The sequence below is a fragment of the Diadema antillarum genome, unplaced genomic scaffold, assembly GCF_040938485.1.
Source record: "Diadema antillarum isolate AM-2024a unplaced genomic scaffold, OU_Dant_1.0 seq00000711_RagTag, whole genome shotgun sequence".
In the NCBI taxonomy this organism is placed as follows: domain Eukaryota; kingdom Metazoa; phylum Echinodermata; class Echinoidea; order Diadematoida; family Diadematidae; genus Diadema; species Diadema antillarum.
In genome coordinates, this window is record NW_027271615.1 from 499,532 (window position 1) to 516,952 (window position 17,421).

Here is a 17,421-nt window from a genome sequence, read left to right on the forward strand (position 1 = left end):
CCATTCAGTAAATTTGTGTAAGTGCAGGACACGTTAATGGTCAAAGGGTGGGTCCTATTTTCACCCAGTCTTGTATAATTTTGAGCATGCGCATGGCAACGCAGGCTACACTCAAATCGCAGTTCTATGGAGGTGAGGAGCTTCGGCGCAGGCATTAGTTTTCTTGGTGAACGATTTGATGTCAATAGTACTAAAATCAGAACAGGTATCAAGAATGTGATCACCATGGAAAGATGCATGTATATTTTTCCACGAGGTGTGCTTGGACTTTGCTTGTTTTTCACATTCGCTTTCGACCGCGGTGAGTTTGAAAATTACACTATTGAGGAGATCAAAATATTGGAAACCTAGATGTACATTTACGTGCAGTCAGCCTAATAGCTATATAAATTACTGTAAATGTTGTCTATAAGTGTATTATTTGTTGAATACTATTACGTGTGTGTGTTTGTGTGTATTTTTATGAAGAATCCAATTGTGAAACAAGGCACCATTAGATCTATGATAAAATTTGTTTTCTTGTATTGTCTACGAGTAGTGTAAAGGAATGGGACATTAATGGAATGTTGTAATATTCACTGTAAAATCCATAGTCCGTGTCAGCTAACAAGGCATAAGTGTAAATATCATTATACACAGTCTTCATTTACTCTTTGTCATTACATTTGGCATGACTTGTATTTTCCTCGAAACATCATAGATGTAGGGTTATGATATTGGTAGTCAACAAAATATAGATTTTTTTTTCTCTCCGTGGTAAATGTACTTTAAAGGTACAGCTTACCATTGGGAGCAGTGATTATAAAAGTGTTCGAGTTATCATATTTGATGCATATGTGTAGGTCAGTTGCATCATAAAACATGTTTCCATACAACAATTTCACAATAAAACATAAGGAGATATCACTATTTTTCTTACTAAACCATAACTGTTGACGGTTTAATCTACAAACAATTTTATCATGACTATGGTTTGCTTTTGTACATCTAACAATACTTAACATTAGTCATCCTGATTCAAATTGTTTTTATTAATACAAAAGACATCAGAGTAATGAATGAATTGATCGTTCATTTGATCGCATGATTGTTTATTACAAAATGCCTGTCTATCGTCTTTGTAATTATCGAGCGATACACTATCAGCTCATTGCGATATTGGACAAGAGTCTTGAATCCAAACAAGAGTTTTGACTCTAAAAAACACCATGTTCTGATTATGTTCAAATTATGACAGACATGAATGCATTGTCTGCTACGATTGCCTTTTACGCTTATAGGTGGCCTTGTTTCAGCCACCCAACAAGCAATAGATCAAACGTGCCCGGGAGTAAGCTGTGGGACCACCACTCTCACCAACGGGCAGACTGTGAAATTGGAACTAAAGCTGGTTCCCACCGCGGATGATTGGTTGCTTGGCAACAATCCGGAGCTAGTCCAGCGGATCAAAAATCGATATTCTTGTCAGCTTCCAGGTAATTTCCACAAATTATAGCAAAGTTGATGCTTCAGACATTTTCAGTTTTAGTTTATCTGTTTACTTGGAACTTTCATTTCAATTTTAGGCTTGCATTGCTACCTTTCCAAATGTTGCCAAATAACTTGGTGTCAGAAAGTAATCATGAAAATATTCTTAGTTTTCTATTTTACTCTATATGTCCTGCGGGAGCTGTTTAAAACTTGTTGTGTTGTAGGGAATTCCATTTTTGTGAGTCCTTTCAGTATCACTCTTCATTTGCTTTATAAAATCACTATTATAAAACATTTTATAAAATAAGCAATGCGCATGCACAAATACAAACATATACACATACATTGTATCCATACATAAAGTATACAATTAAGATAATTTCAGGGAAATCCAACAGAATTAATACGTTTTTGTTTTGTACAATTTTGATACGAACAAAACTCATTTATTTCAGTAACTGCAAAACCCAGCCCTCCCCATATGCCCACACTGATTGTTTAAACCATGCATTCCAATAATCTATGCCTAGACTGGACATCGGTAATGCTTATTTCTTTCAATTTTCCCATATATTAAGTTTTCGTTTGAGTCTGGCGAGTTGATACATCTGAATGAAAAGAATTTACTTATTCCTGTATGCCTTTCTCGTTATACCGAGGGCCTTCAGGCTCTATTACTAAATGAAGCGCTGCTTCTCGTTGCGGATTTTTGTGTTTATGTTATTCGATAAAATGTAACATTCATGGCGTTAACATGTGAATTAACACAATGTTAAACGAAATAACTTAGATTTTGACCTTTGATTAAAGCAAACTTTTTTAGGTTTGTCTTGCATGTCTCTCATGTTGATATTTGCTTACATCTGTCATGATGATAACAAAACTTGTATTGTTTGTGTGAGTAACCCTCCTGAATTTGAACATCACTTTGGCAGAAAAAGCTGCAGAAAAAAAAATCCTTTTATTTCTTTTTATCGTTTTCATCATTACCGTTGTTATCGCTATTTCAGTTGAGCCACCTACATGTAAATGCCTTTGTTTAATATCTGCACTCACATTCCCTCAGGCCTGTGCATTTTCTAAATCAAACTTTGTCACATTCGCTCACTTTACCGTTTATTCATGTCATTCTCTGATGATTAGAACGAGTTCGAACAACTATAACTGTGATCTGTCCAAAAGAAGGTCTGGTGATGAAAACGATTAATAACCTACATGTATGCTGAATCTGCATACTTCTTTACATAATATATATATACATATGTATATATATATATATATATATATATAATTACATATTACCAAAAAGTTGTCCTGACACTCACTGAAAAAGTGAGTTTTCTTTGAATCCAGACTAATTGACTCAAAAAAGAGAAAAGAGAGGATTTGAAATGGTTACCTTAAACGCGGAATCAGTTAGCATCAGTGCGTTTACTTTGTAATCAAAAGCAGTATACACTAACATGTTTGTCAAGCAGTTATATGAGTGAGAATGAAGTCATTTGGATCCAACCATTGCTGGTGATGGCATGTTTACTAGTCATTGCGTATTTCAGCAGAATGGCCATCATGACTGACGGTAATTAGTGACGGGCAGTGGAGCGGCGGAACCTCGACCTTGTGTGATTTGTTTTTATCTTCCATTTAAAGTGAAGTATTTCTATATAACATTATTTTACTTTGATTGAAAATGACACATCGACAGTTCTGTAGTATTTTTTGGTGTGTTTATGTATATATATATATATATATATATACATATATATCTCAACTGGACATTCTGTAGTTTTAGGTTTTTTATATCTTGTGTATTTTCTATCGAGAAATACGAAAATAGAATTTAAATTGAACTCGAGATTTAAATTGAAAATTGAAAGTGATGTGATGGCCATAAAGCGATCATTTATTATTATGTATTATCGGATATTAATACGGTGAGAAAATTATTAAGGCGTGTTTTTGACATTATTCGAATAGTTAGGAAGTGAGGGTGGCAACCGTGCTGCTTTAGTTTTGAGAGATTAACACTTCACAATTGAGAGATTTTACACTTCACATACATACGACACATGTTTTGTTTTGCTTTTTTTTTTGTTCTTCGGTCATAAAAATTCCTATAATTGCCTGTCTTTTCGTATACAATTCATGACAATTTCATGATTGTTTCACTTTGTGCATACCATTAGATAGAAGGTCTGTGCAGATAATGCTTTCGCCAGAAAATTATTGCGAATATTAGAAAAAAAAAAACTTTTTAAAAGAAAGAATAAAGGAAGTATATTATACACGCTATGTAAGATTGCAAAAAGGAAATCGTTGTATGATACGTTCGCGAATCATGGAAATATCGTTGAGAAGGTCATTTGAATCAAGGGCTGCATTAAATATTGGATTCTAAGAATGTACACACACACAAACACACACACACACACACACAGACACACACACACACTTATATATCATACACGTATATATATTTTGAAACAAGGAAGGAAAAACTGACCAGAAACAATTGTAATAATAAATAGCGAAAACTTTGAGCAAATATATATATATATATATATATATATATGTATATATATATATATATATATATATATATATATATATATATATGTGTGTGTGTGTGTGTGTGTGTGTGTGTGTGTGTGTCGCCATGCACCACAAAACAAACAAAAAGTCGCACTCCTTGATTTTAAGTGAGGACTCAATAAAGTTAAAATGGCTCAAACACGTCAATCTTAAGTTTGTCATTTTTTTCTGAAAGAGCAATCCTTCTTCTACATTATTCTTCAGTTTGGTATAATAGCATGAATGGGAAAGTGTGCATTAAGCAGTTTTTCGAGTATAGAATGAACAGGCTTTTCTTAGAGGCCACTTTTCATGTCTTGACATCTTTTGCACACTCTTCACTCTCAAGTCTAATAACTTTTGAAAGGATGACGCTACTGCCTTGAAAGTTAGAATTAATCATGGGTAGAATGTGCTAATAGAAAATGCTCAATTTCTGATAATCCCTTCATTGTTGTTGCTTCAGTGGTTTACATCCTGTGTTTTGTCCCTTTCATGGCACAGCTAGCATGGCTTCGTAAATGTTAAGCTCTTAAATAGATCATACTTCTGAGCCTTTTTCTTAGTTCACACTTTTCCAGAGTGTTTGCTTTCTTTCCAGTATTTAGGTAGGTTAGGGGAGTCCATTTGAATTAAGTTCTACGTCATTCTAAAGCTTAGAGTCAGCTCTTTCAGAGTCTGCCCCTAAACTGAAAATCCACATATGACGACTTTTTGTTGGTTTTGTACTGCAGGGCCACATATATGCAAAACTGACTCTTGTAAACTGTTTTGACGGTGATCTCTTCCTCTGCGCATATCCCTACAGCCCCCCTTCTCTTTTCTCGTTTTTTTTTCTCTCTCTTAAGCTGGTATTGAGAAAGATTCCTGTCTGCTCTAAGGCAGAAGTGCAGTTCCATCCATTATCGATGATAACTACTTTGTCAGCCAGCCACGACATTCAGGCGAAAATCCCGTAACCTTCGTTATACCCTGTGCGCCTCCAGCTTCGTCCATTTTTCATAGCAAATTGCATTAGATAAGTTTAGCCTTATGAAGATATACCACGCCTCTTTCACTGTCATTCATTATCTTGGGCTAACCATTCTAAATGCTGCAATGAACAGCAATCCACTCTTAAAATTTACGGATCAACGTTCATTAAGTGTTAACTGTTTCAAATCCTGTGGCCTTGCCGATTCCATCAACGCCCTTCACGGAGATACATTTAGGAAGGCGTACTTATGTCTCTTTGTCTGAATGTCCTTGTGTTGTAGCTAGAAGCAGTTTCAATGGGTCGAGTCAGTTTGAGATCACATGAAAATTTTGTCCATTTATTTCTTAATTCTTCACCACTTAGATGAGAGATGATAAAAAGGCCTTTGCTTTGATGTGCCGTCATTATAATAAAAAAATTCTCAATCACAGATTTGCTATATTTTTTTGTTGATATTGCCCCTGTCGTCTGTTTAAACCAGCAGTTAACAGTATATGTATGGAATGCAGTCATACTCTCGTTCCCTCTGCAAGATTTGAAGATGATAATTCATCGTCTTATCATCTTTATGCACTGTTCCAAACTTGAATGAAAAATGATATAGAGAAATCCAATACGGACAACATTAGACATAAACCATACCTTCATTACATATGATTATATATTGTATATACATTTAATATATATATATATATATATATATATATATATATATATATATATAGTACGTTGTCAAGATAATAAGACAAAAAACAAAACTGGAACAAAGTTCATGCTGTATTCACCAACGGTTTATTTCTGCACACAGATTTTCGAGCGACTCGCTCTTTCTCAAGTATTGATACTGAGAGAAAAATAACAAAAGTGGTTATAATAATTAAAGATATAAATCATACATTTATTATATGAATAATAAAGAATATTATCGATTATGTATAATATATATAAATAATCGTTAAAGGACATGCATATATACATATCTATATATATATATATATATATGAAGATTTTGTTTGCAAAATCCGATAAGTCCATTTTTAAAGATTTTGAGTTATGGTTTTTGTCATCAAGTACAAAATAATACCATTTTATATTGGTCACTACATAAAAAGGTATATTTTTGAAGTTATGGTCAAAAGAAGCACACATTTTCTTATAATTCTCTTTATTTTTCTTGACCTTTAATCGCAAATATCTCCATTTGGCAAATATGGACTTATCGGCTTTTGCAAACAAACTCTTCATATATATATATATATATATATATATATATATATATATATATAAACATATCCATGCCTCCTTTCATGTCTCCTTTACTACTTATCCTCGGTATCACTAAAGCGTGTTTGTCGTCCCCGTGCCTCAACGGAGGAAATTGCTCTGAAACTCTGACTGGCTACGAATGCAGCTGCCCAATCAATTTCTTTGGATCAACGTGCGGTAAGAAAGACTATAAATGCTTAGAGTGTCTGTTCTATGACCGACCGGGATTAGAGTATGAATATATAGGAGATAAAGAACATAAACATCAACCAGTGTTGCTTCTGTGATTTTTCACAGCCTGTGCATGTATTTTGTTTTCGTATCGTATGAATGCAAAGATGCAATGCCGTAAAGGGCTCCTGAATTGCAAATGCATGTTGCATGTTCCCTCGCCATGACTTTTGTTAGTCACTTTAATATCACAGATCCATGCAAGTTATGCTGAGTCGAGGGGAAAGTGCATTCCAATGTGTTTTGTTAAACACATCAGTACTTTAAAATAGCAATGATTGACAGATGAGGTCACAACATGAATATTGGACTTTAAGGACTTTTTTGTTAGCGTTCCCAAGAAGGCAGAAGAATTGAAGAAAAAAAAATCGTTAAAAATATATGGAATGTTTCTAGATATTCGTTTCACCGCATGAGTGATGATAAGGATATCTGATTCATAAATCAAAACAAATCAACATGCATATGCAATTCAGGGACTCTTTAAATGCTGGAGGAAATGCCCATAAACAATCCTTAAGATTATCACAACATATGGATATTCGAAATGGTATGTTTTCTTTCATTATAGAAAGTAAGTTCCCTTTGTATCATTGTTTCTTTTGATGTCCACATTGTAAAGAGGTATTGGAATACAATTTCAAACGCAAGTGACATTGTTGAATTTAAGTCTTTTCGAACACAGACACATGCAAACTATGCACATAAAAATATTGTGCATTGTTAATATGTATGCACTCTATACTGGGCCGTTCGCCACAACATTTAAGTAGATACTTAGAATAGAGCAGAAGTACATTAACTCCCTTTGTTACCGAGATCTCAGCCCTGAATAACTATTTTTTTCTATTCCCGTCCACCTTTCCGCTTTTTTAAGTATAATATCAGTTTTCAGTTGTTGAAGATAGGTTTTGTCGTTATATTTACAATCTCTTACAGACATTGACGTACTTGTTAAATGATAAAGATAACATTCTTCAAACAAATGTCAGAACCGTTGACAGCCCTGACTGCGGCGGCGTTACAGCCCTATATTCAAGCTTCTTTTTTTTTTTGTCCGTAGGATGTGCTGCGCTACACACTCCTGATGTTGGGGATACAAGACAATACACCTTTCCTGGATGGCGCATACCTGCGGGTGTGACGTCACTAGATTTTGAGGTCAGCGCAAATAACGACGCCCACATTGGTCTGTCCAGCATTGATGGTGAACAGGCCAACATGTATGAACTAGGTGAGAAATTCATTCCAATTTAGTAACAAAGTAGAACTATATTAAGTAACATAAACTCCTCTACAAAAAGTTTGGAAATCTGACTTCAGTTCTTAATTTCTCCAGTCTGTAAGCACTCTACAATACATGCCTGATATCAATGGAAATACTACTAAATTCTCTTTAAGGTGATATCTTACTCATTATGATTATGCTGTCACGAAAAGGGATGCACTCAAAAGTGGCTGATAAGGTCTGCATTGAAAAGTTGAAAAATAAACAAGAACGGTCCTTATGAATGAGAATGGTCGTGAAGATTAAACAGCGAACATGTTCTGTGGTGGTATGTCTTTTGTTCTCAACTGGTCGGCCATGAAGGCAAATTTCAATAGACATCTTAACTTCACATTCCAGTTTTCAGTGGTGCCATACCAGGCAATTTGGATGGTTCATCAAGTTTTGTGGTTGTACATCATGCCACGTGAAAACAATGTTAAAAAATCCCGCGCCAAAGGGCAAATTGAAGCTGGGATGCTTCAAAAAGATGACAACGCAAGACCACATAGAGCGAGAATTGTGCGCGACTTTCTCGAGAGAGAGGGCATCACTAGAATGGACTGGCCTGCATGCAGCCCAGACCTCAACCCCATAGAACATATTTGGGATCATCTTGGCCGAGATGTGGGGAAGAGGGTCACAAATGCAGCAACATTGGCAGGACTCCGTCAGATACTGGTTGACGAGTTGGAATGCCATTCCTCAGCAACGAATCACGAAGTTAATCAGTAGCATGAGGACACGGTGCCAGGAAGTGGTGTAAGCACTTCGGTCGTCCACCAGATATTCATTGACAATATAAAGACAAAGTAAACATAACGTAAAGACAAAATAACGACAAAATGAAGACAAAATAAAGATGAAACTCCAATAAAATCAAGACCATGCCATTTAACTTCTTTATGTCTTTATTGCGGTTAATGTGGCGAGGATCTGTGAGATAAAAATGGTTTGAGTCGTTTGTGTTTGTGTGTGTGTATGTGTGTTTGATTGTTTATCTGTTTGGTTGAACGTATACATGTTTCAATCCATAACAATGCTGAGGTTACAGTATAATGATTATGAAAACCAAAGAAACAATAGGGAACTCATCCATATGGGGAGGAAACTCCATCACTGACGTCAACAATTGTGCCATTTTACCCCTTTTAAATTCTGTACTTACCTCATACTTTAATAAGCACTGCACCAGTCCTCTATGCATACGATAATCCTAACATGTATAGTAAGATTTTAACGAGAATTTAAACGATCTTTGTGTAGTACTAAGCACAAATAAATTATTTCTAAGGAAAAATGAGAAATTCGATTGATCAAACTCAGATTTCCAAACTTTTTGAGGCGTTTATATATATATATATATATATATATATATATATATATATATATATATATTTACATATATATATATATATATATATACATATATATATATATATATATATATACATATATATATACATATATATATACATATATATATATATATATATATATATACATATACATATATATATATATATATATATATATATATGAACCATAAATGACTAGGCACGATATAAGGAAAGGACATATCAACTCTATGATTTAAATTTCGCAGGTTTGTCATTGCAAGATTTGTACGTCGCCTAAATAGATACGGCGTTACACGTATCTGTAGAACACTTTGCCATAGCTACGTGCATGTGTGCTAATATGCAATGTTGTCTTCGTTAGACGACGATCAATGGGGAGGGGATGCCGTTTACTTCCCCTCGGTTTAATACTTTAATACAAACGGTGTAATTCAGGCACGACGATACGATACAATTAACATGCAAAAGGCATGACCTCAAAGCTTCATTTGCATGTTACTTATAGGCAGCCTGTATACACAAAGCCGCTGGGAAGGTTTTTGCAGGACAATCGAAATATCTCACCTCAGAAGCCCTCAAATGATTAAATCTGTATAAGTAATTGAAGGAGGAACTATTCTCTAACTCGCAATGTTATATATTTTGGGTTTTAGTAAGGATAAACCTGTGAAAATAACGTCAAAACTGAGCATCAAAAACAGAAAATCTGGTCTTAAAACAAGTGTTATTTTCTCACACTTGCACCCTATCGCCGGGGCTGAATTTACCACCGACGAACTACATTCTTTACTTGATGGAAAGTATCCTTCAGATGTTTTTTTTTTTTTCATTGCCATTCTTTTACCGACTGGTTTTACTTTTTTGAACAAAATACCACCACACTGGAGGTCACAGTAAGTTTTTCCTACAATGTCGGTAGCTTCATTGGTCATCATGTATCAAACGAAACTTTGCGTTTCATTACAATCGTTGCGCTTGATATGTGTATGAAATCAGAAACGAACTTATATTCAATTTGGTGGACTTTACGTTTGATTTTCTTACCTGTGCTCAGTTAAAAATGGATTTCTGTATAGCTCCTAACATGTTTTTGTTTTACAGAAAAAAAAAAAAACGCTTGATATTGATTGCCCCTGGAATGCTTTTTCACTCCTCTCTCTCTCTCTCTCTCTCTCTCTCTGCTCTTTCGCACACGTGTGTGTCTTATGCATCAGACCGACGATGCGCGTTTTAGTTTTCCATTCGATTACATCTGCCAAATTCATTGAAATGTTGCAGCCAATATCAATCATACAATTTACCTTTGGGTACTGCGTAAAACAGTGTATAAACTTGAGAGCTGAAATCATAATGTTGAAAATAACTGCATTCGTTCATATGTGCAGCTAATCATACTAATTATAAACCATAAGTAATGTTTGTGTGTGTATGTTATATCCTCATCCAACCACTGTGTGACCGGCTAAAGTTATTGGAGGCTATGGAAACACAAAAGGAGGTATTCGGTTTTGCCTCCCTTCGGACCAATACGACCTATGCAGCCATCTGACAGTTTACCACACAATGATCTTGTCCGGACGGCCCACCTTCGACCGCTTCTGGCTGGACTTCGCCGATGGTCGTCTGAAGTTCGGTCGCTATGGCAACGATGCTCCCCTCATGGACGTGGGCTATCCTCACACTACACAAATCAACTATGTTGGAATCTGGACCGGATATGGTTCAGAAGGTTACTGGAAGTTTCATTCATTTTGCGGAATATAAATCACTGATGAATCACTGACGATGCCCTATCTTTTATCTCGTATGAAATATTTCAGAATCGCACTCTTGACAATGCACTATATTCTATTTGAGTATATGAATATAAGAACGACCCAAGTCCAATGTTTGGCCAAATTTAGTTTGACATGGGAAATTGTAGCTTATGCATGGACTCATCTTGTGTGTAAATGATAAATCCTAATTACCCCCAGAAGTGCCTGAAATGAATGAGTTAAATCTTATATTAATGTAAGAATGAAGGACTTGGGTCATTCTTACATTCATATAATAGCGCCCTCTCTCATCCTTCTCCCATCTCTATAGCAGAATATCATGTATATGAATCAAAGAACGACCCAAGTCCATATGAATGAAAGAACGACCGAAGTCCACCACACAAAATGGCCTCTCCACAATTAATGTAAATGTTAATTGTCATAATGATATATGTTCTAATTTGTATATACAATGTTGCCTTCCCATCACAGTTAAATATAATATTATTGGACAAATAAAAAAGATATTAAGTTTTTTTTTAGTTTACTCGAAATGATCTTCCATGGACTTGGGTCGTTCTTATATTCATATACTCATTTTCAAATTACTTTCACCAGTATGACATATCTGTACAGTCTCTCCAGAAAAAAAAAAAATGATTTGCTTGAAGAAAAAATGTATCTTTTACTCCTTGGCAATACAGCATCTTCAAAGATTAGAAGCCATAGGGAGGGAAATATTCAAAATCTGCTCTTTTATTTCTTAGAGGAATTTACTACATGTTTCATGTCGCATTTTGCTAGTGCGTTGTACATCACTTTATTCAAAGCGGGATTTCTGTCATCTAATTTCACATTCACATTTATTCTAACTATCATATCAATCAAACGATGCGAATGCCTAACATTAATCGGTACATATTTATGGGATATGTGTGTGAATGTGAATTCACAGTCTCTACAGCAAGTGTTTGTGTGACGTGTATATATTTGTGTGCGCATCCACGTAGATAATTAGTTATTGTGTAAACTATACGCAGAGGACTGGTGAGTTTTCGTGTTAAACACTCACCCACTTTTACTAAATTAACTAATGTAGTAATGGTACATTCTGGAAATACAAAACGATTTTACCAAGAGTTTGGATAAATTGTGCATTATGAGTGTGTGAAATTAGGTTATGAATGACGTTGACGGTTGATACATGTTTCATTATTTCCGAAAAGTCTACAAACTGCCTTACGGATCGTGTATCGGAAATGTTGAGTTTTACCTCTGTAATAGAACGAAAAAGTAAAAAATTGTCATATATAACCATTGATAGCGTCAATGAAACCATATTTCTATAAAAGACAAATCAACAGTTCCATTGTAAAAGAATAAATAAATGATAAGTACAGCATTTGTAATGCGTCATCGATCTAGTAGTCTATTCTGAGAACACGATAAATACAAATTTGCCAGATATGACGGTAGACTGTGGAAGTTTAAATGGAATTACAACCAATACCAGCAAATGCATAATCCGTAAATGAAGTTTGAAGAAATCTGACGATCCGTTCAAAAGTGTTTAAAGTTTAGTTGCTGTGTTCGCTGGATAATAAAATCAAAACAGTTTGTGACGCCGAACGACAGTGACGTTTTAGTAAGGAACTGAATTTTGTGGAATCCCCTTTGTATCTTATTTGTATCATTGCCCGGCAGTGACGTCACTGCTGTAGTCTTCTCGTCAAGTAATGGCTGTACCGAATATTTCATGCCAGGTCCAGCTTCAGCAAAGAACATAAGATTGACGTAGCAATAGCAGGAAATAAATCAATGTTTTCAAAGATAACAATGCATAGAAGAGTCAATCCATCATCTGACCCTCCTGGAACAGAACAAATAAGGATAATGACCCCTACCCCCACCCTAACCCTTCCCAACATGAAAAAGAAAATTGAATGAATGAATGGAATGAACTTTCCTGAACCTTTAAAGTGGAAATCCACCTCCCCCCCCCCCAAAAAAAAAAAATTATAATAAATAAATAAATAAACTTGAAAAGAAAGAGATAAATGTTCACTACAGAACAATTAAAATAAATCGATGATACGGCAAGAACATATTGCATTTTTATTTCGCATTATTTAAAAAAAAAAAAAATTCATGACCTGCCCTTATGAACATTGATATGAGCCACTTACTGGTGTCGTACCCTCGCAATTTTACGTGTATGTTATGTATAATATTTCGGGGGCGTAATTTTAGCTAAGAGAAGTAAGAACATGTTCCAATCATGGGCGTAAATCGCGGGGGGGATGGGGGGGATATATCCCCCCCTGAAATGGAGGAGGGGGGGATGGCCTGTACAATCATCCCCCCCTGAATTTTGAAAAAAAAAATGGAGGAAGCAGAAATGTGATTGTATCAATTTTGGCATATTGCATGACGTTTGTACGCCGGCCTTCAGACAGGTAACAGAGCTGAACAGCATTCTATCTTGTAGGAAAATGTATACATAATTTTCTCAAGCGCTCGCTCGCTTCGCTCGCTCGCGAAGAAAGTAACATCGACATACACTGTACTAGGTATGGCTCAGACGTTGACAACGTCAAATAGTATAGGCCTATATGTAAACATGCTATGACGCGAGTAACTGGGGACCATCTGCAAGATATATACGAAAACAAACAAACAAACCAACAAACAAACAATAACAAAAACTATATCGCCATAATTGAACCCCCTCCATTTCCTGAATCATTCCTGAGAAACGACAGTGACTGGTAACTCAGTCAGGATACATCTATGAGCATACCCAGGGAAGATCAGGGGCGTCGAATCTATCTCGGGGGTGGGGGGGGGGGGGGGGGGGGGGGGGCAAAGGGGCATTTGCCCCGCCCCTACGGGAGTGTTTAGGCAGACAAATCATTTATCCCCCAAGCAATTCCCGAGATGAGGACAAATCTCGAACTTTCTTAATGGAAAATTGTCCAAATATCGCCAGAACTATGCACCAGATCGTTGTATTGCAATCATAAACATGCAAAAGTTCCACTATACAGGATCCCTTTCGATAGACTTTGTACACTTTTGAGATTGACGTATATTTCCCTAATTTATCAAAGAGTGTGCAGCAGATCTTTCACTTAACAAAAGCACCCTCATATACAGAGGCGTCGATGGGGGGGGGGGGGATGGTTCCCCCATAAAAGTGGGACAAACAAAAGCGAAAAATATAGCTACAAACGGCAGTGTTTGGAGTGTAAAATGTCAAAATTTTAAAGCTCGCTCGCTCCGCTCGCTCGCATTTAATCGCTATGCCATTCTCCTGATGCTGCTGCCAGTGAATGGCAACAGTTGCGCCCGGTGCGCCCCGGCCCCTTAATTTCCAAAGCGAAAAATATAGCTACAAACGGCAGTTTTGGGACTGTGAAATATCAAAATTTTGAAGCTCGCTCGCTTCGCTCGCTCGCATTTAATCATTATGCCATTCTCCTGATATTGCAGCTAGTAATTGCCAGCAGTTTTCGCCCGATGCGCCCCCCTTAATTTCCAAAGCGAAAAATATAGCTACAAACGGCAGTTTGGGGACTGTAAAATGTCAAAATTTTGAATCTCTCTCACTTCGCTCGCTCGCATTATCATTATGCCATTCTCCTGATGTTGCTGCTAGTAATTGCCAGTAGTTTTCACCCGGTGCGCCTCCTTAATTTCCAAAGCAAAAAAATACAGCCACAAACGACAGTTTTGGGGACTGTAGAATGTCAAAATTTTCAAGCTCACTCGCTTCGCTCGCTCGCATTTAATCATTATGCCATTCTCCTAATGTTGCTGTACTGCCAGTAACTGCCAGCAATTTTCCCCCGGTGCGCCCCCCCCCCCCTTAATTGCAAAAGCGAAAAAATACAGCCACAAAGGACAGTTTTTGGGACTGTAAATTATCACAATTTTCAAGCTCACTCGCTTCGCTCGCTCGCATTTAATCGTTATGCCATTCTTCTGATGTTACTGCCAGTAATTGCCGGCAGTTGCGCCCCGTGTGTCCCCCCCCCCCCCCTTGATTTCCAAAGCGAAAAATACAGCCACAAACGACAGTTTGGGGACTGTAAAATGTCAACATTTTCAAACTCGCTCGCTTTCATTTAATCGTTATGCCATTCTCCTGATGTTGCATGCTGCCAGTAATTGCCAGCAGTTGTGCCCGGTGCGCCCCCCTTAATTTCCAAAGCGAAAAATATAGCTACAAACGACAGTTTTTGGGACTGTAAAAAGTCACAATTTTCAAGCTCACTCGCTTCGCTCGCTCGTATTTAACCGCTATGCCATTCTCCTGATGTTGCTGCCAGTAATAGCCAGCAGTTTCGCCCGGTGCAGCCCCCCTTGATTACCAAAGCGAAAATATACAGCCAAAAGCGGCAGTTTTGGGACTGTAAAATGTCAAAATTTTCAAGCTCGCTCGCTTCACTCGCTCGCATTTAATTGTTATGCCATTCTCCTGATGTTGCTGCCAGTAATTGCCAGCAGTTGCACCCGGTGCGCCCCCCTTAATTTCCAAAGCGAAAAATATAGCTACAAACGACAGTTTTTGGGACTGTAAAAAGTCACAATTTTCAAGCTCACTCGCTTCGCTCGCTCGTATTTAATAGCCAGCAGTTTCGCCCGGTGCGGCCCCCCTTAATCAATTTCCAAAGCAAAAAAAAATACAGCCACAAACGGCAGTTTTTTTACTGTAAAATGTCAAAATTTTCAAGCTCGCTCGCTTCGCTCGCTCGCATTAATCGCTATACCATTTTCCTGATGTTACATAGTGATTGACAACAGTTGCGCCCGGTGCGGCCCCCTTGATTTCCAAAGCGAAGAAGTACAGCTACAAACGGCAGTTTTTAGCATGTAAAAGCATTATGTCAAAATTTTCAAGCTCGCTCGCTCCGCTCGCTCGCATTTAATCACTATGCCATTCTCCTGATGTTGCTGCCAGTGATTGACAGCAGTTGCGCACGGTGTGCCCCCCCCCCTTAATTTCCAAAGCGAAGAATATAGCTACAAACGGCAGTTTTTGGATTGTAAATGTCAAAATTTTCAATGTAAAAAGATTTCACCGTGGGAGGGAGAACCCCCCCCCCCCTACCATACCCTCCCCCCCCCCCCCTCGCTAGCTTCGCTCCCTCACGATCTCATAACCGCTCCCCCAATCCTGTCTACGCTAGTGATAGGCCCCACTATTTAGTAGGCCTTCGCAGTGATGTCGCACAGGCGGAGCAAGAGCTGAAATACCACGATTTAGTCATTCAATAATATATTGTGAATATTTCATTTTCTATTGCTTTTTTATGAAAATACAATCAAACATTTCACCAAAAGTGTGCACCAGATCGCTGAATTTCAGGTCTGAAAATGCAAAATCTTCCTCGTGTGGGAGAGGGACACCCCCCACACACACACCCTCCCCCCCCCCCCCCGTTAACCCGGTCGCTCCGCTCTCTCACAGATATTTTAAAAACAAAAAATGTCTTCAAACTTTTAAGGTCTGATTTTCCGCCGCAAGTCATCTGACAAGCAAAAAAAAAAGCAACAACAAGAACAAAAAGTCTTCATATTTTTGTTGCCACTTTCCTCCCACTTTATATTTCATGCAAAAGAGTGGGACATCCGATCCCTGTAAAGTGTGCGTGGGGGGGGGGGGGGATCAAGCTTCTCTCCCCCCCCCCCCCCCCCCCCCCCCCCAAGGCTGCGCCGGTCCGGTTATGGGCTTGTAATCGTGGTGATGGTGACCATCCCCCCCACTTCTCAGTACGGATTTACGCCGTTGTTGTACACACTCCTCACTTTCAACTCTAATAACGTTTGAAAGGATGATGTTTCTGCTTTGAACGTTGGCATTATTAATGGACAGGCTGTGTTAATAAGACATGATCAATTTCAGTTTCATCTGATAACTCCCTCATTGTTGTTTACATCCTGGGTTTTTTTTTTTCCCCATTCATGGCTTGGTAAAGATTGAGCGCTTGAATAGACACTGTACTTCGGATCTTCTTTTCTCAGTTCACACTTTTCCTGAATGTGTACTTTCTTTCCAATATTTAGATGGGTAAGGAGAGTCCATTTGATTTGAGTTATATATAATTTTACGTTTAAAGTCTGCTCTTTCAGAATATGCTCTTAACCAAAATTTCATGTCTGGCGACTTTCTGTTGGTTTTGTGATGCAGGGTCATGTTATATAATTGCAGTATATATATGTATATATATACATAGATATACATACTATATAAATATATGTTAGCTCAAAGAAAACACAAAACAAACCAATTTCAAAGAAAATGAGTGAAAGAAAGATGGGGGAGAGAAGCAGAGAAAGATATGGAGGACATCTTGTCCGTATTACTCACTGATTTTTAAACTTTATGTTCACTGAATTTATACAACGTGACGTTTCCCTTAAGCACCTTTCACTATAGAAACCGAGAAGATGCATTTGATGTTAGGTTCAATGGTAACTTGATGACTTCCCCATTAAATGCATATACGTTGTTTC

The 17,421-nt window shown here is 37.3% G+C and overlaps 1 protein-coding gene across 1 annotated transcript; it reads left to right on the forward strand.

The window, feature by feature from the left end:
- The first annotated feature begins 86 nt into the window (after positions 1–86).
- LOC139737874 (uncharacterized) lies at positions 87–10,906 on the forward strand. The gene is made up of 5 exons (XM_071648541.1): positions 87–132; positions 1,281–1,475; positions 6,362–6,460; positions 7,578–7,748; positions 10,611–10,906. Exons 1-5 carry the CDS (start codon positions 87–89, stop codon positions 10,904–10,906), a joined length of 807 nt encoding a protein of 268 aa, XP_071504642.1.
- Positions 10,907–17,421: the final 6,515 nt, after the last annotated feature.

Excerpts from the sequence above, each read along its gene's own strand:
- LOC139737874 (XM_071648541.1), top strand. The coding sequence starts at position 87 with ATGCGCATGGCAACGCAGGCTACACTCAAATCGCAGTTCTATGGAG. Across the intron at positions 1,476-6,361 it reads ATATTCTTGTCAGCTTCCAG|CGTGTTTGTCGTCCCCGTGC; the intron begins GTAATTTCCACA and ends GTATCACTAAAG. Across the intron at positions 6,461-7,577 it reads TTTCTTTGGATCAACGTGCG|GATGTGCTGCGCTACACACT; the intron begins GTAAGAAAGACT and ends TTTTGTCCGTAG.